The following is a 25,975-nucleotide window of genomic DNA, read 5'->3' on the forward strand; positions in this document are numbered from 1 at the left end:
TATGACAGCCCACACCCAGGCAGCATCAGAGATGACTCAGCCTGTAATCTTCAACCATAGGCATGAACCCATATGGATACTGGTTAGAATTCATGTGTTTACCTTGCAATCAGTACCTATAGCAGATAGAGCTCTAGTGATCTGAGCTTCTATCCTGGCAGCTCGTACCTCTCTTATTTTTAAAGAAATAGAATTCTTCTTCTGCACTTATTTTAACCCTTAGGACTTTGTGCTATTGGAAACATTCCTCCTGTACCACACCAACCAGAGCAAAAGTTTTATTTATTGTATTTGTTTGTAGAAAAATCAATCCTTTATTCATTGCTCTCGGTACTTTCACCTTAATAGAAATACTACCCAATACTTCTATATATTTATGCAATAAAATGTAATTATTCTAACAGGCTGCCCAGTTACAGTCAAGCTACTGAACTTTCACTTATCTTAAAAAAAAATCCAACCACTACTAGTGAGCCTGTTTTAATATGTTGAGGTAACCAACTCCACACAGCATAACTCAGCTAGTAAGAGCTTGCTAAATATCTTTACTGTTGGGGGGACAAAGTGAGAAGGGTAAATTGATTAGGAGTCAGAAGATGTAGATTCTATTTCTTGCTCTGTCACTGACCTACTGAGTGACCTTAGGCAAGAAATTGCCCCATGCCTCAATTTCCCCATCAGTAATTACCTCCTTTGGAAAGCACTGGGTATTATTCATAATTACTGTGGAAAAAGCAGCAGCAGCAAGACTACCTGATTCAGGATGATACCTCCTCTATGAGTCATGGGGTTTCCTCCAATATGTTTATTGCACTGAATAAAATACTGAAATAGAGAGAATCAGGAAAATCACCAAGCCAGCAGTACATATGAGACATGCTCAGAAGTGCCTGACTAAAACCACACCAAACAAGTCACTCTGGATGCGATAAAGAAGTTAGCTAGCCACATAACCTCCTGAACACACTGCCAAAATGAAATGTGGAAAACTAATGTAAAGTCCCACTAAATAGAGAAGAAAAGACCATAAATATGAGGGTAAATTCTAAGGGTGGGGGGTGACCAGTGTGACAGAGAAGTCAAAAAAGAAAGACAGCGTATACTCCAAAATACAAAGGACGTGCAAGAAACATTTCCCCAGATTATCAGAAATGGTCACATTTACTAGTAATAATTTATGAGTGAAAAACTGCATAAAAGAAAGGAAAGAGACCTGCCACTGAACCAACACAAGGGCAATGATGGCAAAGATGAATAGGGGCTCACACCCAAACAGGCTGGGAAGCCCTGGGGTAGGACTCGATGCAACCATGCTCTGCCAGAGAGATGAGACCAGAGATTTCTGCATTTTATTTTTGCAGGGCTTGTCACGCCGACACAAACCACTTTGCCTTGGCAGCAGCAGCTAGGAGGTGAGTGAAGGGAGGAGAAAGGAAGGGCGAGAGAAAGGGGGAGTGTCCGGAGAGGAGAGGGAATGTGTAGGGAGGAGAGGGGAGTGTATAGCGAGGGAGAGGGGAGGGTGCGGGGGAAAGGGGGAGTGTCGAGGGAGGAGTGCGGGACTAAGCGGGGGGAAAGGGCAGCAGAGGGTGTTGAGCAGGAGGAGGGCGCTGCTGGGGCCGGAGGAGGCGGTTCTTCCCGGCGTCGCTCCCGTCTCAGCGTCGTGTGCGGGGCAGGGGCACGATGGCCTCCATGGCTGCGGCGATCGCCGCCTCCCGCACCGCGGTGCTGAACGGGAACCGGCCGCTGGACGAGCGGGAGCGCAAGCGCTTCAGCTACTTCTCCTCGCTGAGCCCGATGGCGCGCAAGATCATGGCGGAGAAGGAGCGGATCCGCGAGCGCTACGGGCCCGACTGGGAGCGGCTGCCGCCCCGCCAGCAGGACGAGATCATCGACAAGTGCCTGGTGGAGCCGCACATCCAGGCCCGCTACGCGGCGCATCGCGGGGCCGCCCGCGCTGCGCCCCCCGCCTGCTATCCCGGCCTGCGCCTCAACACCGGCCAGAAGGTGGTGCGCTTCGGGGACGAGGTAACGGCGTCGGCCGGGGAGAGCCTGCGGGGCGGGATGGCAGCCTGCGGGGGAGGAGTGGGGGCGGTGGCTGGGGGGAGACGGGCAGGGAGGGGGGCATGGGGGCAGGGCCTGGGGGGAGAAGGGCAGGGTGGGTGGCTTGGGGGTGAAGGGGGAGAAGGGCAGGGTGGGTGGCTTGGGGGTGAAGGGGGAGGGGCAGGGCCTGGGGGCAGGGTGGGGGGCATGGGGGTGAAGGGTGAGGGGCAGGGCCTGGGGGCAGGGTGGGGGGCATGGGGGTGAAAGGTGAGGGGCAGGGCCTGGGGGGAGAAGGGCAGGGTGGGGGGTATGGGGGTGAAAGGTGAGGGGCAGGGCCTGGGGGGAGAAGGGCAGGGTGGGGGCCATGGGGGTGAAGGGTGAGGGGCAGAGCCTGGGGGGAGAAGGGCAGGGTGGGGGGCTTGGGGGTGAAGAGTGAGGGGGAGGGTGGGAGGCTTGGGAGGAGAAGGGCAGGGTGGGGGCATTGAGAGAATGGGGGCAAAGAATGAGGAGCAGGGGCATTACGGGGAGAATGGTGGTATGGAGGGCAAAGAGTGTGGTGAGGTGGGGTGGGGTAGAACAGTGGTGTCGGGGGAATGGGGGCAAAGAGTGAGGGCATTGTGGGGGAGAAGGATGGTGTGCAGGTATTGGGAGGTACAGTGGGAGACAAGGTTGGGGACATTGGAAGCTATGGGGGTTGTGGAAAGGGGGCTCTAGGGGGAGGGAGCCTAGTAGGGATTATTAATAAAGCAATGTCAGCAGGTAGTGGTCAAAGCTGTGGTGTTGTCAATTTTCAGCACAGTTGTGATATGGTCTTTCAACACTTCATGCTGTTGCCAAAGCTGAAGACTGTGCTAAATGCAGTTATGAGTGCTCTCCCTATACTTCGGGGACTTTTGGCCTTGTCTGCTCTAAGAGAATGGAGACCTGTGACTCTCCGCTGGTGGCAGCAATGGTAGAAGTTGTGGAATTAGCCAGGGCACAGGTGTTCTTACCAATGTGTTCTGCAACACTGCACTGAATAGGGTTAGCCAACATAGTCTTGACAAATTCCTGATCCTTGTCAACACAATGGCTACCATCAGCGGAGTTGCGCTGGTGGTGAGTTATGGATACCAGTTTCCTAGTGTAGATGCAGAATGGAGGAATGTCAGTGTGTGAATGAATGACAAAATATGTGATTGCAATTAGTAATAACTGGAAAAGTGGAAAAGTTCATCTTTGCAAGTAGCGTGGATTACAAAGAGGATTTTGTGGACACTAATTTTTAAAATAATTGAACGGTAGTGGAGAAATAATCACTAAAAGTAGAATTGAGGCAGTGTTTACATTGCATCAAATCTTTTCCTTTTTCTGCTCATAAGTACAGTATTGAAAATATTCCACAGTTCTGGTCCTTTTTTTACATACCTTTTTAAAAATTCTTGTTCAGTCTTTTCCACAGCTAATACGGTGCCAGGAAAAAACAAGGATGTGGAAAGTTAGACAGTTGAAAATATAGGTTTTGAAGCTTTTGATGTTCTTGCCTTTAACACTAAAATGTGTTTGGAGAGAATCATAGGTACTTGGATAGTGGAGTATGGAGTACGTGCCTTTCAAATTAAAGTCCCGTAAACAAATATGTGTAAACCTCTGAAGCTCTCCTTTATTTGACTACATTCTTTATCTCTCCTTGCATATGAGAGTCTACTCTATTTAGTTTTTAAATGAATGCAAAAAACCACAGCCATACAATTTTTTTAAAAAGTCTCAGGCTATGAAAGCACACACAATGCATAACATCAATATAATTTGTTATCCTGATTTAAATTCTTAAGGCAAACTACTGTCAAATTATTTTTTTGGTTCTCTAGACACATGACAAATTAATCTGCTTCTGAACTTGTAACCACCAATTTAATTTGAAGTGGCTAGGGCTTGTGTTAACCCTCTACTAATATGCATACATAGGATTTGTAAGCACTGCTTGAAGACTTAGATAATCACCATAGTGTTTCAGAGCTGGCTATATTATAGAAGACCCTCATTCTGCATCTGCTGTGTAAGGGAAATGTCTGGTTAAGCAGCATACATATTTCATACCTGGAGTTTGATCCAGAAACATAGGGTCAGCTTGACTCTTAGACAGTGCTGATGGAAATCCTGAACATTTAGTCTTCATCAGTAAACAGACCATCAGTTTTTGGGGGGCGGTGGGGATGGTTGAAATTGAAATTGAAAACTGTTTATCTTGGGCATTTTAGTCTTCCCCATTCTTAGACTACATGTTTTACTTTCACTGTTTTGAGATTGTGAGGGCTTGCTGTTTTGAATTGTCTTGGGGCCAGAAGAAAAGTGCCAGGGGTTGTTCTGTTGCAGCATATGGACAAAATCTTTTCCCACTTCACAAAGTGACAGGCAAAATGCCTCTGAGGTTTGGCAAATATTCGTTCCCTCATTTGGCAAAAAAAGCAACAAATAGGAATGGTACTGTTTTTATCCCTTGTGTATTCTTTAATTGAGGATAAACACAGTTAATCAAATGACTTGGTATAGAGAGTTAAATTTAGGTTATAAAGCATATGCATCAACTGACTTCCTTTTTCACTTTCCAGCCAAGGTTTATATAAACTATCTTCCTGAAAAAGAGGTCCTGCTCTCTTCTGGCATTCTCCTGTTCCATTTTAGTCTTCCAACTGCACTACCAAGCCTTAGGGGCCTTTCCTGGCTCATCGTTCCTTGGCTCTCTCTCTCAGCCTCCCTTTCTGGTGCCAAAGCTGAATCCTGGACATCTTCCATGGCTCCCTAATTTCTCTTTCTTCTCCTGTTACCACAGAGCCACTTTGTTCTGCTTGAGCCAGTCTGTTGCTGTTCAACTTTCTAGGTCTGTGAAAGCCTCACCTACTGGGCTTTCGTGTTATCTCTTGACCTGACACTTGCTCAGCCGTGCTACTGCAACTCCGCATTGACAGCACAACAGATCCCTAAGATGCTCCACACCTGGCACCTCTCCTTCCCTTCATCTCTCTCACTCCCAACAGGCACAAAATGAAGGGATTTTTCCCTTCCATTTGCCAGCTAGCATGCATCTGCGAACGCTTGAAAACTGTCATGGAATGCAGAGAGAATGAACAGTGTGAATTTGCATAGCAGAATTTTTCCAATAAGCCTCTTTTAAAGAAAAGAAAAATGAAACAGGGCTATTGTTCTAATGAGTGCAGCATTCAGTTCTGCTTCTTCCACAGTAGATAGGAAGATTTAATGCAATAATTTCCTCTTGGTGCGGAAGATTTTAATTGTGTTCTTATGTGAAAATTATGCTGTCTAGGTAACTGGAAAAAAACAAACCCCTTCCTTCTTACCACGTTTAAATTCACTGTCTCCCTTTTAGCTCTGGTATCAGGGTTGCATCTCTATCTATCTACCCAAGCTATCCCTTGTCTGTAGCAAAATAATAGGATAGTGGAATTTTCCTCTCTAGCACTTCATTTGAAGTTTTAATTTTAAACGAAACACAAAACAATTCCTTTAGCTGTTTTCATAGTAGTCCTGCAAAAAGACATTGTGCAATTCTATGGGTGAGGAATTCTTTAGAGATTTATAGTGGCCTCAAAGATTTTCAGTGTTTACATTCATTCTGAAACTTGCCCAAGAGTTAAATCATTAGCATTAAATCTCAATTGAACTGCAGATGTGTTTCTCCAATTATGGAAACTTTCTATTTAAACAGGGCTAATATATTGCAGTAGGTTTTTGTTTAAAAAAGCAAATTGTCCCTAAAAGGAGGCATTTTGTATGAAGAATCTAGTCTTCATCATTCCAGTTCTTTTTGCCTACCATTCACTCCTGCCTCATATAAAACAAATGAAACATTTTTCCTTTACAAATGGACAGTGGCTCTATATGACCATTTGTTTTATGCAAATAAAATGAGCTTTTGAATCTGGGACTGGAAATTCTGTAGCATTTTGGGATGCAATTGACATTACAAGGATAAAGCATTTCAAAGGGTTACTCCAGGATTTTAGGGAAGGTTGGGGATAACCCAAAAAGTGAAGGAAACAAAAAATGTTTTTGTTGCACAAATTGGGAGTTAGAATCTCTGATTTCTATTCCCTGCGTTACCATAAAGTTGCTGTATGACGTAGAACAGTGATCATCAATAGGTGGACTGCGGGCTAAATCCATACTGTCAGACACCTTTGAACAGACCCTGAAATCTTGTTGTTTACTTATTGTCATTGTTGTTTTTTATTATTTTTCTCTGGAGTCTGGACCTTGACTATACCTTGACCAAGAAGTTTGGACCTTAACGAAAAATAATTGACTTCCCCTGAGAATGTCACTTGTATTCTTTGTGGTTCAGTATCTCCATCTGTAAAATGGGAATAAATAATACCTCTAAGACTGAATTAAGTGAAGCTTAATTCATTAGTCTGGGATTTTCAAAAGAGCCTATCAGTGGAGTTAGATTTCCAAATCACTTAGAATTTTCACAGAAGCTTTAACGTGGATAACACCTTTGTGCTCTTCAAATGGAAATCACTATAGAAGGATATGTTAAACTAGCTCACATCGTACAATATATCACCAAAGAGAAAGTAATTTGGAATTTAAAATAATGCATCTTGCATTGGTTATTTTGGAATGAATTTAGATCAAATTAAAGGAGAGCTGGTTTTCAGGAACGGCAGTGTGTGGTGGTACTAGCATTCTTTAGGGAAGTCTTGATTTCTGCTAGGGTCATCTTGCGCTCTGCCAAATGTTTAGGGCCTGCTCCAACTCCTGTGACATTAGTGGAGTCTTTCCATTTACTTCAGTGGGAGTTGGTTCAGGCCTTTTGTTATTATGTTTTAGGTGAAAACTTAGCTTTTAAAAAAAAAAGTTAACAAAAACATGACTCACATAAGACATGATTTTAAAAGGGGTTGGGCAGCTCCTGGGAGCAGATTGGACTGGATTGGACTCATAATAACCAAATGTATGTTTCAGTTATATCATCATCATGTAACTTGGAAAATGTTAAATTGGGGTTAAGGGGAACAGCTGAGATGTCCAGTTGGCTTGGTGATATGATGAGCATTTAACATGCAAGTCTGATTTTTCCAAAGATGCCTGCAATATTTTCTGTTTTGTATCCGCCTTCAGCTTGGTGTGAAGCAATGAGCACCTGATCCTTTTCTTTTTCACTTACAAGTAACTATTGTAATAAACACTTTCTGCTTTAAAAGCTTTTTAAGTTGAACTGCTATAGATTTCTGTTATCAGGAGCACTGAAAATGCACTGCAGATCTTCACCAGAGTTAACCCCCTCCCCCTGACTCCAACCCTTTCTCCTCAATAATACTTATAAAAGATGTAGTGTTGCTGTTCATTTTTGCTGCAGTAAGATATTCAGTTACCAGCACAGGAGCCCTTTTGTTGTGGGTTTGTGACTGAACAGTTGCTATCAGATGCTCTGAACAATGTTTATATCATGTACAGAGAACAAGGAGCACAGAAGAAAGATACTAGTATGTCTTCCATTTTGAACAGCAGATGCCATTTTGCAACAAGCTGCCTGAATGTAGCAACTTTGTTGCATGCTTCTCTTTTGTTTTTTTGTCTTGGGCTGAGAATTTCCACAAGCCAGAGTATCCATCTCTTACATCAGTTATCTAATAGGAGGAACAAAAGGTTACTTACCTCTTTTTGGGAGAGAGCTCCATTTGTTACCTGTTGAAAACACAAGTTGATCAAATGTGGATCGATGCTAATTGATGTTGATGATGAATAACCTTGAAGCTTTTGTTCTCTTTTAATATTCTTTAAAGCAGTATTATGAGCATAATTTTATTCCCCTTTCCTTTTTCCTTACCGGTGACGGGCATACAAGAATGTAGTGATCATATAGGAAAGACAAGGTTACTTAACTGGTGTATTTCCAGTATAGTAAGAAGCTTGGGGGCTGAGGACATATTTCAGAAAAATAGTTTCAGTTCTGAGATTGTCACAGAGCTTTGAGTTTACCAGTTAGCTTCTAAGCTTTCTTCATTTTAAACCTCTGTTGTGGCTCTTGGCCAAAAATTATGTTGACCTAGGGTGGGGTAAAAAGGGGATTGTGAGAAGAACATAGTGCGGTGAGTTTATAGCATAAAAGTATCTGCCAAACAGGAGAGTTTCCCAGACTTAAAAAGTACAAAATGTGAGGAGCATTATTTGTCTAGTACAGAAGCCATTCACTTTAATGTATTTAATATAAAATGGGACTGATCAGTTGCTAGCACCACATATGCCCAATATAAGCCTTATTTGTGATTAATTCATTATTTGTAAATATTGTTTATTTTCCAAAACATCAAAATGAATGAACAAATTTGGAAAATATTTTGTTTATGGTATAGGAAAAACCTACTTTCTCATTTTGCACCTCCTGTCTTGGTGCGTGGTACATGTTTGTGCCAGGTATGCTAGCAATTGTATGTACAAATGTAGATTACGCAGGTAACAACTCTATTAAAGTGGAGTTATACTCAAAACAGTAATTGTTTAAAAATGGCACGTCACTCTAGAGAGTGTTTCCGATGAAGTGAGCTGTAGCTCACGAAAGCTTATGCTCAAATAAATTGGTTAGTCTCTAAGGTGCCACAAGTACGCCTTTTCTTTTTGCGAATACAGACTAACACGGCTGTTATTCTGAAACCTGTGTTTTGAGTGATCTCAGCTTTCTTTAAATAAATATAAATCTGTAAATATATATGGTGGCAAAGAATATTCACCCACGAAAGCTTATGCTCTAATACGTCTGTTAGTCAATAAGGTGCCACAGGACTCTTTGCCGCTTTTATAGATCCAGACTAACACGGCTACCCCTCTGATACTTGACTACATATATATAAATATTCCTGTTAGCACTGAAGAGCCAGCACAACTGTAGGAAAGGAAGACAGATTCTGCTGCATCAACATCAGAATTAGAGTGACCAGATGTTCCGATTTTATAGGGACAGTCCCTATTTTGGGGTCTTTTTCTTATATAGGCTCCTATTACTCCCCTCCCCACCCCACCCCCCAACCCCTGTCCCGATTTTTCACATTTGCTGTTTGGTCACCCTAATCAGAATTGATAACTAACTTCCAAATGGAAAATATTTGTTGTTGTTCATGGAATGTGAGCCAGAAAGAGCCTAGTTTGACTGTCAAACCCCAGGTTGAGTCTGCAGGACTTACAGTTGAAAAAACATTTTTATTTCTAAACTGAGCAAATTAAAAATGGAGTTCCTAAGTAGCAATAACTATGGAACTCCCCTTGCAGTTTTTGGTGTCATTTTTCAGAATATAATCGCCATTTAATTTTTGACATAATGTGGTTCCTTACACTGCATAGGATATTGATCTCGGTCTGATCATCATTAAAGTAGATATAAATATTTGGTTATTGTGTCTCGAATAACGTAATTGGTGAAGATCAAACATACAGTACATTTTTAATATTCTTCTTTGTATAGCAATGGCATGGAGAGGTCTAGACCAGGTTAATACCCCCATGTTGCTGGGCAGTGTACAAAAATAGAATAAATGACAGTCCTTGCCCCTAAGAATTTACAGTCTAAAAGAGAGCTTTCATTCACTCAGTGAGCGCTACTGTTTCTCTCTCTCTCTCTCATTCTTTGGCTGGTTCTAATTTAATTTTGTTACTATTTTACTGTTTTGTTACACTTCAAGTGATGCAATATAAGTGTACCTCTTTGATATTTTTATTAAATAAGAATGCTTTTTTGATTTTTAGAGAGATTCTTGAATTTCATTTCAGGACATAACTTGGCAAGATGAACACTCGGCCCCTTTCTCTTGGGAAACCAAGGTAAGTTTGCTACTTTTTAATTTAATGTCAGTTTCCCTTGGAGTTGATCCTGCTCCATTTGAGAATTGATATATTAAGGTAAGCAGTGTAAAGTGACCCATAGCATAAATAAAAATTAGACTAAGTATGTTTTCATTGACTTAAATAGAAGCAGATTAGGTGCTTCATGAGCTAATACTTAGTTTCCAAATGTAAGTGTAAAACTGTTGTTATGCAATCAGATTTTCATAGTTTAGAAAATTACTAATCAAATCTGGACAGAAAATCAAATTTCCCTGTTTAGTGAAGAAAAGAAACGAAAGGATTAAATAATTATGAATTACCTACCTCACAGGTAAAGAGGTGGGTCCTATTTAAAATATGTTTCTATGACAGATGTAAGTGGTTTGGGGTGAGGAAAGAAGCATGCAAGTAGTTGGTAACCCAAGTTAATTTTATAAAGCCTGTTTTAGACTTCGTCTGGTGTCCTGTGCACCAGGCTGTGGTGAAACCTGTTGAACTTGCTGCTTCTGTGTGAAGCCCAGGTTGTTTCCCTTCTTCCCAAAAAGGAGGAGTGCATAGATAAGTATCTTACACTCTGTTGGATTTGTTCTGCTTATTGAAGATGTCAAAATTGTAGCAAAAGTACTAGCTACAGTGCGTTTCCCACAATACTAAAATAAAGCTAGTGGTCAACTTCTCTGTGTAACTGCAGAGTGAGGACACAATTCAGAAATATCATGTTTGTCAGGGTTTTTTGGTTGTAGTTTCTGATGGTGAACTCTTAACAGCAAGCTATTTTAATTTCTCATAATGGAAAATACAAGTACAAACACATCGACTGTGTATCTCTTTCGTGTTTAAAAAAAAAAAAAAGTAAAGTTAGTCAGATTCAGACTTCTGTCCTCTGGCTGCTGGTAGATTGCAAGGGGGGGTCCACATTTCACAAATGCTGGGGGTCCTGGAGCTACCCAGAGGGAAGATATCATGATAAGCTTAAAATGCAATATTGATCAAGTACTGCAGGAGTTATACGGGGATGGCAGGGAACAGTTGCCTCAGATTAACTTACTCTAGTTGGCCCACTCTAGGAAGAAACCACTAACTTGTTGTTTGATGCAGGAAAGGCCTTTAGTTTGGATGGGCATAGATCAAGGGTAGCCAACCTGAGCCTGAAAAGGAGCCAGAGTTTACCAATGTACATTGCTAAAGAGCCACAATAATACATCACCAGCACCCCCCGCCACCACCTTCAGCGCCTCCTGCCCGCCTGCTGATCAGCACCTCCCGCTCCCTCCCCATGCCTCCTGCCCGCTGCGATCAGCTGTTTTGCAGTATACAGGAAGCTCTGGGATGGAGGGGGGAGGAGCAAGGGTGCAGCAGGCTTAGGGGAGGGGGCAGGAAGGGGCGGAGGTCAAGGGGTAAGGGATGGAGTGGGGGCTGGGCCTGGGGTTGAGCAGTGGAAAGTTGGCACCTGTAGCTCCAGCCCCGGAGTCAGCACCTATGCAAGGAGCCGCATATTAACTTCTGAAGAGCCGCATGCGGCTCCGGAGCCACAGGTTGGCCACCCCTGGCCTAGATGGTGGGCATTATGCATAAATTGGGGTGTGGTTGTCAAGAAAAGAGTAGCAGTGATACAGAGAATGCTGAACTCTTCTCCTTACTGATCATCAGTAATAAATTGTACTGCCATTGGCCTTTTACCTTTGGTGGTACAATCACAAACAGCAGAAATAAGGAGTGAATGTGGTCTTCATGGAGTTATGTTACATTTACAGTTTCAGAAGATGTTTGTAGGCTCTATCTTGATACCTCTTAGTATATCCTTTATATCTATGACCAACCTCCTGGAAAATATTACATCTTGTGGTAGCTGGTCTGTTTTTAAAGTCAAGATAATTAATAAACCATGATGGTTGCACAGTACATCTAGGGAAGAGAATCTCAGTTTAAAAGTTTTTGTTTTGTTCTGACTGTTCCTGTATAGCTAGTGATTAAAGTTTACTCCAGCCCAATCGATTATCCACTGATGAAACTACTAATATGTCGGGAGGTTGGCAACAATAAACTAGTGAGGCTGCGTAAATGTGTCAACTTAACTAAAATAAAGTGTTTATCTAAGTCACTGTATCTATTTACAGTGTTGCCTGTTGGCATCCTTCATCTTTTTCTTTAAGAAACTTCTGTTTCTGGCAAAAGGAAGATCCGAGAATGAAGTGAAAATCCCTATTTCTGCGGGAGAGGAGTAAGAGAGGAGAGGTTGTCATCTACCAAACTTTAAGGAATACTAGTTTGCTTCAGCTAACCAGAGTGGTGGCACATTTGGTGGCCTTTCTTGCACATTTATATGCAGCAGGTTAAAATGTTAGAATACTGTGTAGATTGTAAGCTCCTTGGGGAAGAGACCATCTTTTTGGTTTGTGTTTATATAGCACCTAGCACAATAGGGCCTGGTCCATGACTAGGGGTCCTAAGCACTATGATAATACAAGTAAAGCAATTACTGGGCTACAAGTTGCTTTGAAAAATTAATCTGAACTGAATCAAAACTTTCCCCCCACTTTGTAACAGCAGCTCCTAAACTGTTTTTGCTAGTCTGTTTTTTGAGTTTTGTCAAGATTTAGTTAAATTGTTATCAAACAGAGCTGGTTTAGGGGGAAAAAAGAGCAGGGGAAATTCTTTTCATGAAAATTTTCGAGAAAAACTTGTTCTTTCTCTGCCCCACCCCCATCAACATTTTTCTAAATTTAAGATTTTTTGACCTGCTCTATAGCTGATCAAAAGTGGATGAATTTTACACAGAAATTTCAAAATCATGGCACTTCAAAAAAATCTTTTTATCCACTATATTATCAAATACTACATTTTTATTTTTTAGCTTGAGGGAAAGCAGATTGCTCTTAAGTGAAAAATTGAATGAAGCATCAGATCAGAGTCCCTTTCTTCCAACTCTGGGATTTTTTCTTTTCCTCTCTTATGCTGCATTTTCCCCACACGTTGCATTTTGTCAGGTTCCTTCCTTCGGCTGACTCATTAGACTTTTTTGAGTTTGGGCCATTCTGAGGAATATACCATATTTAGTGTTCAGTCATTCATCTGCAAATAGTTTATATTTAAAAACGGACATAAAAGGGTATTTTTAATTCTGTCAGAAGGATTTACATATAAAATTAAATGAGGACATAGGGATACAGCGATATTCTTACGTACATCTAGAATCAGACACTATATAAAAACAGTATTCTTGTTCCACTAGGAGTAATATATGCAGGAAAATCCAATTAAAATCCACACAAGACTATCTGGCTCCTTCTTAGCTTGTAATATAATATGAAAGATACATATTTCCTTGCCTTTGAATTTTAGGAGGCATGTTGGGGAACCAGCACTCTTACCATGTGTGATGGGTGAAATTCTCCATTATTACCAAATCCTAGTTAAATTCTCTCCCCACCCCCTAAAGTTTCAATTGTACGGAGTCATTTTATTGCCTCTCTAACCAGTTCCATCATTAGTTATTACTGAGATGCAGTTTTCCATTTTACTGCGTGGGTAACAATGTAACTGAAGACGCTGTAAGTGTGTTGCTTATCTGTGCAATAGTGGAAGGTTTATACCTGGAGAGCAGAGTAACAGTGTGAGTTCCACTTCATGTATATTTGAATCTAGCTTCTTGTGACTCAGTCCTGCTTTCTTAGCTGGTTTAAACTGTGACTTATTTATGTGATTAGTTCTCTCTCAGTCTGAGTTGCTTGTGTTTAAAAAAAAAAATCCATATTTCATCTTGCATTCCTCATTTTTATTCGGTCTTCCCCCTGCCTGCTTATTCCTGTAGCAGTTATTTTTATAGCTTTGTGGTGAATGGTATTCTTAAATCTTTTCTCCTTGATGTGAGTGGGCCTTGGTTTACGTGAGGAGAATAATGTGATAAACTTAAAGTTTGACATTTAAATTTAAGGGGGGAAAGTACTGATTTTTCTTTTAAGCATATACTATAAAAATCATACAAACCGTGAGAGAAATTATCTAGTAGCCTTATCAACAGTCATCCATAACCTTTATTAATAAACTTGGAAGGATTAGTTTTTTGATGATCACTTTAGATAAGCTATTACCAGCAGGAGAGCAGGTGGGAGGAGGTATTGTTTCATGGTGTCTGTGTATATAATGTCTTCTGCAATTTCCACAGTATGCATCCGATGAAGTGAGCTGTAGCTCACGAAAGCTCATGCTCAGATAAATTGGTTAGTCTCTAAGGTGCCACAAGTCCTCCTTTTCTTTTTGCGAATACAGACTAACACGGCTGTTACTCTGAAATCTGTAAATGTTGATAAACTTCGAGTTTGTACACACACAAACTGATGGGAAAAGTACTTCCATCGATGATGATAGAAATTTACAGATTGGTAAAGTAAGAAAAATGCTGCCTGAGAATTTATTAGAGTTAAGGATATTTATTTTGTATATTTTGATATGTGATGTAGACAGTTCGTGTTGTAACAGTTATAAAGCTTTAGCTCTTTGAATCTCAACATCTCCTGTCATCAAATAATTATTAACTGACCCTCACATAATTTCCTGCAACAGTAAACATTTAAGACCATAAAAAAATATTAATTGAAATAATATTTTAAAAATGATTTTTTCCAAGCTTGTTTATTATGAAAGATACTAAGAGAGTAGGAAGAAAGTTGGAAAGAATTGCTTTATCTCACAGGGAGTTGGAGTAAACGGTGATTTCCCTCAGGCCTTAGGTTACAGCATGATGTTTCCAAGTGTGAAACATGGTTGAAGGCAAGCAAAAACCATAATATTTCATTTAACTTTGAGGCCAGTGTATATAAAGATTTGGAAACTTTTAAAGACCCTTTCTGTTTCTAGATCTCTCTATCTAACTGTACCTAGTAATTTAGCAATCATTTTATAGGCTTAGTCCAGGAGGCTATGAGGCTACTGTAGGTAGCATATGGTGGAACAAAAGCTTACCCAGTATCCACGGAAATTTCATTGCTAGCTACGCCCTTGTTTGTGAGAACAGAAAGCTTTTTTCCCTGTCAGTTCTGTGGTCTGAACACAGGCTTGGGAAGTAGAAATTCAACAGATTAAATCCAGGCTCTGACACAGGCTTCCTTTTGTGGTTTTGGGAAACTCACTAAGCCAGTATTTTCAAGCATGGGTGCTAAACCAGGTATTTGAATCCATATTTAGGCACTTAAATATGTAGCTTGATTATTTTTTTTCCACGGGCATATGGCACAGCCAGCTGAAGTGCACAAATATGGAGTTGGGTGCCTGTCTTTAGGAATTAACGTTTGAAAATCTTGTCCTTCTGTTTTCTCAAAGGTTTTTATGAGGCTTGACTAACATTTGTAAAGCACTTTGAAAACAAACAAACCCTTCTTAGAGCATGATGATTATTATCAAGGCATTGGAAATGGTGAGGAAGTTTTTAATCATATAATCATCCTTTCCTGTCACTTATTTTGCCTTTACATGATTTTTCTGGTTTTATTTAATTGTCTTTCAAAACTTCAGTAGAGGGTACCAAAATCGATTAAAAGTTCTCAGCATTTCAGATATGGAAACTTGTGCTCCAAATCAAAGATTTAAACCATTGAGGTCTGGAACACAAGTTTAGTAAGGACTAGGTGGACACTATCTCTGAAGTTATGTAATGTGCATCTCATGTATTTTATTTTGGACATGGACTCAAAGTATTTTAGTCTTGAATGGCTGGTTGCTTGGTGGTTGTTTTTGTTTTTTTCTGTGGATTTTTTGTAAAACCTGTTGATGGTTCTTTGTTGGTTTAGAAGTTTTAATCCTTATCCTTGTTATATCATTGTTCTTGTGCATGGCTGTGCTATTTTGGAATGTATGTTTGTTCTGTTTCTTTGTTCAGCAAGTTGAGGTCCTTATTTTAATGAATTTAATTATTTTTGTCCTTTGAGTAAACTGGGCTTTATTTTGCTGCTTAATATACTAGGCACTGCTTAAAATGAGCTTTCTTTGACAGTGTTTCTGAAGCCTTTGTCTCAACAACTTAGATATCTTGAAACTGCCAAGCCAAACAGTTTATTTTGGCTGTGTGCGCTCATCTGTTCAATAAAATCCTACACATTCCTGGTAAGTGAATAAGATGTAAAAATAGCTCTTAGGTGTCTTTTAGTCTTTCTGTTTTTAGTATAGACTTTATGAACCAAGACCTAGTTTTATACAGTAAGATTATCTCAGGCTCTGAGGGTATGGTGCACTCTATCTTAACATGCACACTATGTGCCTGATAATCTCACCATCAAATCTGGTGTCTATCACCTTGTGCTTATGGCTGCATTGTGCTTGTGTGGATTCTCGCCTGCCTTCCTTCCTTCCTTCCTTTCTTTCTTTCTAAAACTCTAACTTAAAATCCATGCATTTTGTACTAATACTGAGCACTTTTATTGCCTTTCATGCAAGGATTAAAAAATGTTTTACAAGTATTAATCTTTGCCATACTCTTGGGAAATAAAAGATGGAATTCAGTTATACCAAGAAAATGAGGCCTGGATAGGTTGACTGGTATTAAGTCACATAGTGATTTGGCAGTGGAAATAGGAATAAAGTGAAGGAATCTTGACTTCCAGTCTCCTGCCCTAGCTGCTGTAAAGCCACTGCTTCCCATATGTGGCCATATTTTATACTTTCCTTTTAATACGAATTAATTGTAACATCTTTGCTTCAGTCCTTTTTCTTTTATTCTTACACTTGTTGACATTAAGCTTTCCATTGTCACATCTATGCATTCATAAGATCATTTATTATTATTATTTGAATGATGATAGCATCCAGAGTCCCCAACTTGAGATTGGGATGCCATTGTGTTAGGCATTGTACAAACATGTAGCAAGAGACGGTCCCCAGGCAGAGGAGCTTACAAAAATAAGCAAAACAGACAAAGGATGGGAGAAAGGAAGGATTTTTTCCATTTTACTGATGAGGAACTGAGACTGACTTGCTCAAGGTCACACAGAATCTGTGGCAGAGTTGGGGAATGAATCCAGGCTTCCTGAAAACTAGTCCTGTGCCTTAAGCATAACACTTCCTTCTCTGAAGCCAGATCTCCTAATATCCTGCATTGTTTACTAGAAGAAAGAAAGATGGCCATTAGCATCTTTAGCATTAGTCATTAGCAATGACTTTACTTATGCCAGTCCTTCATTGTAAAAACATCTTGTTGAGAATAGCTTGGCCTCCAAAGTGTTTAACACAAACCTAAATGCACAGTAGGTCTGTCTTGAAAAACTAAGAAAGGCAAACATACAGTGTCCCCTTTTACAGATTACCTCAATCAAGTTTCCTGTAGTAGATAGGTAAGAGCCATCTGTCATGATTAAGGCTGTGATTCTTTCCTGGAGGTTGTGGAAGTCACGGATTCTGTGACTTCCACAACCTCCGTGACTTCTGTAGCAGCTGATGTGGCTGACTTCAGGGCCCCCGGAGCAAATGGCCCTAGGGCCAGCTGTTCGGGCGCCCCACAGCCAGCCACACCGGCTGCTGCTGGAGCAACCCGGGGCCAGCTGCACCAGCTGCTGATCAGGAGGCCACAGGCAGCTGGCTCTGGGGACTGCCCGAGCAGTGGTCCTGTGGGCGGCCCCGGGGAGCATCTGAGCAGCAGCCCCAGGGCCAGCCACAACGGGCACTGCTGGGTGGCCCCGGAGCTGGGCACTCCAGAGCCAGCTGCTTGGGGACTGCCCAAGCAGTGGTGTTCCCTGGGGACCACCTGGAGGCTGTCCGGAGAGCGGTCCTCGGGAGCAGCAGCCAGGGGGCAGTCAACCCCCAGCACTGGAGAAGGGCCCCCCCAGTAGGGGTCCCCCTGAGCAGCGGGACCCCAGAGGTAGAGTTTTAGTCACTGGTGTTTTTGGTAAAAGTCATGGGCAGGTCATGGGCTGTGAATTTTTATTTATTGCCTGTGACCTGTCCATGACTTTTACCAAAAAAAACCAATGACTAAATATTAGCCTTAGTCATGATTAGAGCCCTACCTGATTCACAGCTGTGAAGAATGCGTCATGGACCGTAAAAATCTGATCTCCCCCAAGACCAGATTTTACAGAGTTGGGCAGCTGGAGAGCAGTGGCTGCTGGTGGGAAGTCCAGCTCTGAAGGCAGCATTGCTGCCAGGAGCAGCACAGAAGTGAGGGTGGCATGGGATAGGGGGAGGGCAGGGATGGCCTGGCAAGTGGGTGACCGCCAGTGCCCCATGGTCAGGGTGATGCTGTGGTCAATCTCACACACACACACACACACACACACACACAACCAGCCCAAGTCCCCTTTAATTACCAAGCGCTGGGTCTGGAGCCGAGGAGGGGCAGGGCTAAGGGCGCCCCAGCTGGTGGCTCCTACTGCGTGCCGGGCTCCAGCTGCTAGTCCCAGATGGGATGGGGAGGGACAGGACTTCCTCTTCCTCTGCACGGGCTGCTCCCGAGGCTGGTTCAGACCCATTTCTGGGAACCTCCCTCGACTGCTAGCTGGGAGTCCAGCTCTGAAGGCAGCTCTACCACCAGCAGCATCACAGAAGTAAGGGTGGCAGTACCACAGCCCCCTTACAATAGCCTTGCGACCCCCACCCAACCCCATTTTGGGTCAGGACCCCCATGGTTACAGTACCATGGAATTTAAAATTGAAATATCTGAAACAGTGAAATTTATTAGTTTTTAAAATCCCATGACCATGAAATTGACCAAAATGGACTGTGAATTTAGTAGGGCCCTAGTCATGATGTTTGCATTACAGGATTGGCAGGGCTAGATTATACTGGCCACCAGTTTAGTTGATGCCTCTGACTCAGAATGTTCAGGATGGCTAAATTGCAAAATGCATAGTTGGAAAATAGTCTTGTTTTTTTTTGTTTTTTTTTTTTTTTTATCCTTCTATAACCTTTGTTCTGGTTTTCAAAGTGATGGGTTTTGAACCAGAAACCTGATCTCCTGAAATTTGAAAGAAGAAGAGTGTGACGGTTCTTGGGGTATGCAGGACTGTGTCTCATGTTGTTACTTCCTGCCTCCAGCATGAGGGAGTCTTGCCTGTGAATCAGCTCCCTAACACCACCATCCTTATAGCCATTCAAGCACTCTCCTCTGGGCTATGCCAGCCCTGTCTTCACCTTGCAGCTTTACAATAGGTGCAACCCGATCCCCGAGTCTCATTGAATTGGTCCCCTGTGATATCCAGCTCCTGACACAGGTTACTCACTGAAATTGCAGATCCTCTGCCCTCAGTGCAGTGTACCTCAGTTTACTAGTTTTACCGTAAATCACCACTCCTGTAAAGTCTCACAGCACTTGTGAGTACTTATGGTAAAACAAAAGTAGGTTTAGTTAAGAAAGAATGGAAAGTTAACTAGAAACAAGAGTATGTGGTGGAAACAAATTATTACTATACAAAACAAAATCATAAAGCATGAACCTGGGATTCAGGATTGTAAAATCTCTCCAGGACAGTATTCCTAAGTGTCTTTGTAGTGGCACACAAGGTGAATATCCTCAGTGCTATGGCAGTAACAATCTGCTTCTGCAGCTTTTACCTTTACTAGTAATGGAGGGAAATCTTTTACTAATAACACACTGATGTGCCTTTTAAAAACACACACACACACACACACAAACTTTTGAAGCATTGTAAGTTTTTTGTTCTTTTGCTTTTTTATTGAAATATTTGTTCAAGTGGCATGATTAGAGCAGTTTGTGTCCTTTCACTCTCTCTCACCCATGGTGACTGTTTTATAATTAGTCCCATGTTGGTTGTGTTCTGCATCATTTGATAACACAGAGCACTCCATACATTAATCGTGGAACTACAAGACTCAGGCTATCAGTTACGTGTTGCTCTCCTGCATATAAATTATATAGGATGTGTAAAGCCACTAAATTAATCCAATTCTCTGGAGAGTTCAGATGCTAATCCATGAATCAGTTGTGTAGCAGACTGCTGACCAGTGCAAGGCAAAATGTACACTATGACAATTAGCTCCAAAGTTAAGATTCACACTTCTAATTTTACGTATATGTGAAAAATAGGAGTTGGGTGTGCAAGAAATGCAAGATCAACTCTCCCTTGGAACTTCAGGAAAGTTTCGTGTGTACAAGGAGTAGAAAATTGGGTCCCAACACATTTCCAGTGAAAATGAGATCTTATGGGATTATATTTGTGCCTGAGGACACCATCTCATGTATTTAAAAAGATGGACTGACAAGTGAAGTGAAATGGGAATAATGTTAATGCATATAATCTTTAGTGAGCTTCAAAAGTAAGACTTCACTATTTTTAGTTAAATTTAATTGGAATAGCTGCTCAGTGCTGTGGTACACCAAACCTTTAGGTCAGGAGTGGGCAAACTTTTTGGCCTGAGGGCCACATCGGCATTCGGAAACTGTATGGAGGGCTGGGTAGGGAAGGCTGTGCCTCCCCAAACAGCCTGGCCACTGCCCCCTATCCGGCCACTGCCACTTCCCGCCTCCTGACTGCCCCCCTCAGAACCCCTTTAACCCCCCCTTCTCCTTGTCCCCTAACTGACCCCCCAGAAACCCCCCCCATCCAACCCCCCCTACTGCCTGTCCCCTGACTGCTCTTATCCCTATCCACACCCCTGCCCCCTGGGACCCCCTTCCCCTAATCCAACCCCCCCACTTCCCACGCTGTCAGGCAGTCTCGAGCACCTGGGCAGGCCGGCGGCTCTCACAGCCATGCTGCCTGGCAGGAGCTTGCAGCCAGCCACCCAGAGCGCTGACGGTACGGTGAGCTGAGGCTGCAGGGGAAGGGCTGGGAGCTCAGGGGCCGGGCAGGATGATCCCGTGAGCCAGATATGGCCCATGGGCCATAGTTTGCCCACCTCTGCTTTAGGTTATCAGTAGTGTGCCAGGTGTAAAGGGCTGAAGGCACTTCAGCTGCTACGCTTGTACCTTGTAGGCACTAGCCCTGATGGATCACAGTAAGCACTGCAGTTAGTATATCGCTCATGCATGTGTATTCTTGGCAGGCTGTGCTGGTGCTGTGTGTGTTCCCCAGGAGTGCTTGTGTTGATGCACAGTGCGATGTACCATCAGTGTGCAACTCTCTATCATCAAGCACACTGTATTTTGGGAAATGTTGGCAATGTGTGGTGGGACAGAAACGAGTCATGCAGGTATGACTGGGAGCAAGGGGACAACTTCCTAGCATGTAACAGTTTCCACCCCATAATTTTTGTCTTTTTTTAAAATCCCACAAACCTGCATGGCACTGTTTGCTGTCTGCCATCTCTGACAGAAGCATTGAGCCCACACAACTCTGAACTGTTGTCATGAGTGTTGCAAACACAGGACACGCAATCCTCCAGTGTTTGCAAAGCAGTAGGAAGAGCCACAGGTCAATTTTGTGGAGGACACATTGCTGTGGAACATAGTGAGAACCAGTTCAAGGTGGTTGTTAGTGTTCACGGAGCAGCTGCAGATGATGGAGCGTCACTTCTGGGCCTAAGAAAGAAGCACTGACTGGTGGGATCGCATTGTAATGCAGGGTTGAGATGAAGAGCAGCAGCTCTAGAGCTTTTGGATGCGCAAGGCCACGTTCCTGGGTCTGTGTACTTAGCTCACCCCAGCTGTCCAGGGCAGGGAAAACGAGAATGAGAGCTGCACTGAGGGTTGAAAAGTGGGGGGCGATTACTCTGGGGAACTTGCAGTGTTGGATTGCTACCTGTCAGTGGGAAATCATTTTGGAGTTGGAAAATCCATTGTGTAGTCCATTGTCATGCAATTGTGCAGAGCCTTAACTGTCTCCTGCTATGCAGGGCTGTGACTCTCAGCAATGTGTAGGACATGCTGGATGGATATTCAGCAACTGCAGTGGAGCAGTAGGTGCCTTATTACTTGAAACCACTTGAATCCTACTTTTTATACTTAATAAAATCACTTTTGTTTATTAATGAACCCAGAATAAATGATTAATACCTGGGGAGCAAACAGCTGTGCATATCTCTCTATCAGTGTTATAGAGGGCGGATAATTTGAGTTTACCCTGTATAAGCATTAGACGGAGTAAAACAGATTTATTTGGGGTTTGGATCCCATTGAGAGCTGGGTTTCTGGGTGCTGGAGTCAGGTAACCTGCAGAGCTGTTTTCATTTAAAGCCTGTAGCTTTGGGGGTGTGGCCCAGACCCTGGGTCTGTATTGCAGCAGGCTGGTGTCTGGCTCAACGAGGCAGGGTTCTGGAAGTCCCAAGCTGGCAGGGAAAACGGACTTGGGGGTAATTTCAGCATGCCAGGTGACAGTCTCAAGAGGATCTCTGTGACTGAACCTGTCACAGCTACAAATATTCTTATTTTGACACCATCCCACCTTGCCACAGTACATCAACAAAAAGGGCTACTTTTCTATGGTTATGCAAGTGTGGCTCACTGGGGACACTTCACCAGCATCAGTGTTGGCTGGTTAGGGAAGGTGTGTGACACTCACATCTTTAAGAACACAGGACTGTTTAGAAAGCTGCAAGCAGTGACTTTCTTTCCCAACTGGTGGATTACTGTTGGGGATGTTGAAATGCCAGTAATGATCCTGGGGGACCTAGGATACCCCTTACTCACCTGGCTCATGAAGCTATATGCTTGCCACTTTGACAGCACCAAGGAAAGATTCAACTACCATCTCAGCAGCTGCAGAATAACAGTTGAATACACTTTTGGTAGATTAGATTGAAGGGAAGCTGGTGTTGTTTACTTACAAGATTGGATCTCAGTGAGAAAAATGCCCCAGTGGTTATAGCTGCCTGCTGTATCCTACATCAAAGGAGGAAAAGCTGCTGTCAGAGTGTAAGGCAGAGGTCAAATGGCTGTCTGAGTTCAAAGAGCCAGACACAAGGGCGATTAGAAGCGCTCAACATGGAGCTAAACTTTAACAATCAGAAACAGTGATATGGTGTGATGGACTGTGTTCTATGTGCCCAAAAGTTTTGGGGGCTTTTAGGAATTGTGTGGTGCTTGGTGCACATCTATGAATATAACACTATCAATGCACCTATTAATTTTTCAGTGCTTGCTGTACATCTATGATGATTACACTGTTTGCCCACAGAACTCATAGGATCAGTGACACTTTCAGTAGCGCTAGGCATTCTGCACATATGTTTTGAAGTAATAAAGATGAATTGTGTACCAAAACCAGTGCAATAAAAACTCAGAAATAAATTAATGAACGGAATTTAAGGGGAAAGAACATTCATGTCCATTTCCGTTCATTTTGGCTGCACATACAGCAAGTGTGGCTTTCACAGGTCAGTGTAAGTGAAGATGTAGTTGTCCTTACTGTCCTGAATGTGGCGTGGTAGGGATAGGGATGCTGCCCTGATGCCACATGGTATGTTGGGTGTATAGGGAAGTGCTAAAATTGAGTTCTCTGTTGACTGCAAAGGGAGGTGAGCCCGTGATTGTTAAAACTATAGATCAGCAAGAGTCTGTAGCATCTGTGCTGCTGGAGAAGCGCCATTTACATTTCCCTTTCCTTTTCCTGCAAGGCCTCCTCGGCCTCTCTCTTTTCCACTCTTTTTCCTTCTCCATACTGTCCGTAGTATTCACCCTCCAGGTGAATCTGCTCACTGTCTGATGCAGCACTGGCTTGCACTGAACATATCCTCCCATGTCCTCATCCTTCTCCTTATCTGGCTCAGGTGTTCTGCATGTGAGGAGGGGGAACCCCAGAAAGCCACAGCAGTGGCAGCTACAGATAAAACGCACAGAGGTATCGTATTTATAGTCACAACAGAAAGCAAAAGTTAAGATTCTGAACTCCCTTGCCTTGCTCCCCTGAGGTTTTAAACAAGACATGCTTTCTGACATTTCAACTTTGGAGCACCTGTGCACAGTGCAGCTCTCCAGTCCTAGCTGTAGTGAATATGGCCTAGCAGGAGGTATTTGGGGGCACGGCGGGGGGGAGGGAATTGTTCAACTGCATGAAAGAGTCAAATTTCAGCCCCTACTTCCATGGGGTACAAGTACAGGGCAGTGGCTCTGAATATTGGCACTGTTTTCCACAAGCAGTGCTGATTTTAGCTGATATCTTGAGGTAACAAAGACACAGAGCACAGCTGCTTGTGGCATCCTGAAGCCACTCTGGCCCGTATGCTGCTAGTCCATTAGCTTCGTCAGGCACCATTGCAGTTATTGCTGACTTGCATGGGGAGTTGTCCTACCATGGAGGAAGAAAAAAGGCTTTCACCCCTAGAAACCATGATTGTAGAGTTTCTCCATGAAAATTTCATCAAGATCTCTCAAGAGGATTCAAGGGACATCGTTGTGTACATAAACAAACTACTCTGCACGGCCCCCCTCCCTAACTCTACAGGGGAATGAAAAGCAGGTACCAACTCTACCTCTTCTGGTACAAGTAAATTAATGAAAAGTTGCTACCTATGTCCTGCTGTGTTGGGGTCTGGCACCATCTGTACATCTAAACATTGTAATGGGAAATGTATTCACACACTCTCTGAAGTTCCTTCCTGTGCATCGGGCTTGCTCGTGCTCAGCTTCTGGGACTGACTGGACTGCAGTGGAGTCTGGAACGGATCCTGGCTCACAGCATAGCTGGACTCCTCTTTCCCCCTGGTCACATGTCACCCATCCTCCTCCACCACTGCCTCACTATTCATGGCAGAATATTTCAAGCTCCACCAAGGTATCCCCGTTGGTCTGTAGGGTGCTGGTGGGGGTGTCTGCCAAGTATGGCATGCAGCTCATTGTAGAATCTTCAGGTCTGCAACTTGGCATCAAATTGAATGTTGGCCTCCCTGGCCTTCTGGTATGCCTGTTGCAGTTCCTTTGCTTTTACTTGGCACTGCTGCTGGTCCCTGTCATACCCGTTTGCCTGCGTCCCCCACACAATCTGCTCATAGACATTCCCATTTCTACAGCTGCTCCGTGACTGTGCCTGTACAACCTCTTCTCCCCACAGGCCCAAGAGATCCAATCTCTCTCCTTTCTAGTCCAGCAAGAGCATGTATGCAGCATGGTAGGTTGGGCAATTGCATGCAACAATGAAGAGCTACTAAGTGTGCTCACCAGTCAGGGAAGGGCATTTCAAAAATTTGTAGGGTTTTTAAAGCAGAGGAGTGGGCCTTCCCATCTCTGTGACCCCCTGGGCAGTGGAGGTCACAATTGTGACCAGAGTGTTCAATGTTGGGCATTATGGGACAGTTGCTGGAGGGCTGTTAGGGTCAATACAGATCACGCAGTGTCTATTCCTGCACTTTGCCAGGCATGACTCAACATTGTTTGGGGAGGTGGTGTTACTACATTGCCATAACTGGGCCCTGACAATGGTAGGAGACAAATTTGAATGCAGACCCATGCACAACTAGATCAATGCAAAGTGACTGTGTCAGCCTGTCTTTGTTGTGTAGACCAGGCCTTACTCTGGCTGTAGTTTCCTCTGGGTTTCACCCTGTATGTCTGTTCCCTGCAGCTCATGGATAGCCATGCTTCTGCTGCTTCCCAAAAGTGTCCAGTCACTTCCTGGTTCGTGGTCTTTTCATGGAGTTTCTGAATCTGCTTTCTCTACCTATCTGGCCAGAAGGCAGCAAAGGTGCAGTGGGGCAGGGGTTGGTAGAAATCTTAGTCTAATGCTTAGCAGATTTGTCACAGAAGGTTCATGTTGGAAGAGGGATACTATCCATGCTCTTCTAAAAACTCATTTTACAAAACTCCTTACATTTCCCATTAAGACCATGTAGTGTTAGGTTTGTAATGATTTTATAAATCTAATTTACTTTTCACCATTTTTGCTGTTTGTTTACTGGTTGCACTGGAAAATGTAACTAGACTTGTTTCCCTTTCTGACACTCATTACAGTACTGTTGTGTTCTGGATCATAGCACTGCAAAGAAATATTTAAGTAAAAACATGTTCACTGAAACATGACATGAAAACATTTTAATGTGTAAGTTTTGTAAAACCAGTTTTCTACAAAATATAAATTGTCTGTCTCAAATTATTTGTGCCCTCTGGAGTACTGTCAGGGTACCAGCAACATATTATAGTAATAACAAACTACTCGTAAGTAAAGTAACTAATGCGGTTGTTGCTTTTCAAAGTCAAATCACTACTGACAATCTTTACACTATTTTTGAAAGATCACT

General features: G+C 42.9%; 1 protein-coding gene across 1 annotated transcript in view; it reads left to right on the forward strand.

The window, feature by feature from the left end:
* The first annotated feature begins 1,463 nt into the window (after nucleotides 1-1,463).
* The window catches only part of C3H1orf198 (chromosome 3 C1orf198 homolog), a 31,656-nt gene continuing 7,144 nt past the window's right edge, over nucleotides 1,464-25,975 (forward strand). The window contains exons 1-2 of the mRNA XM_037895213.2: nucleotides 1,464-2,025; nucleotides 9,808-9,858. Coding sequence (XP_037751141.1) covers nucleotides 1,681-2,025; nucleotides 9,808-9,858 — 396 coding nt within the window. The 5' untranslated portion in view covers nucleotides 1,464-1,680. The remainder of the gene's footprint in view (nucleotides 2,026-9,807; nucleotides 9,859-25,975) is intronic.

Source organism: Chelonia mydas, chromosome 3 (assembly GCF_015237465.2).
Source record: "Chelonia mydas isolate rCheMyd1 chromosome 3, rCheMyd1.pri.v2, whole genome shotgun sequence".
In the NCBI taxonomy this organism is placed as follows: Eukaryota; Metazoa; Chordata; order Testudines; family Cheloniidae; genus Chelonia; species Chelonia mydas.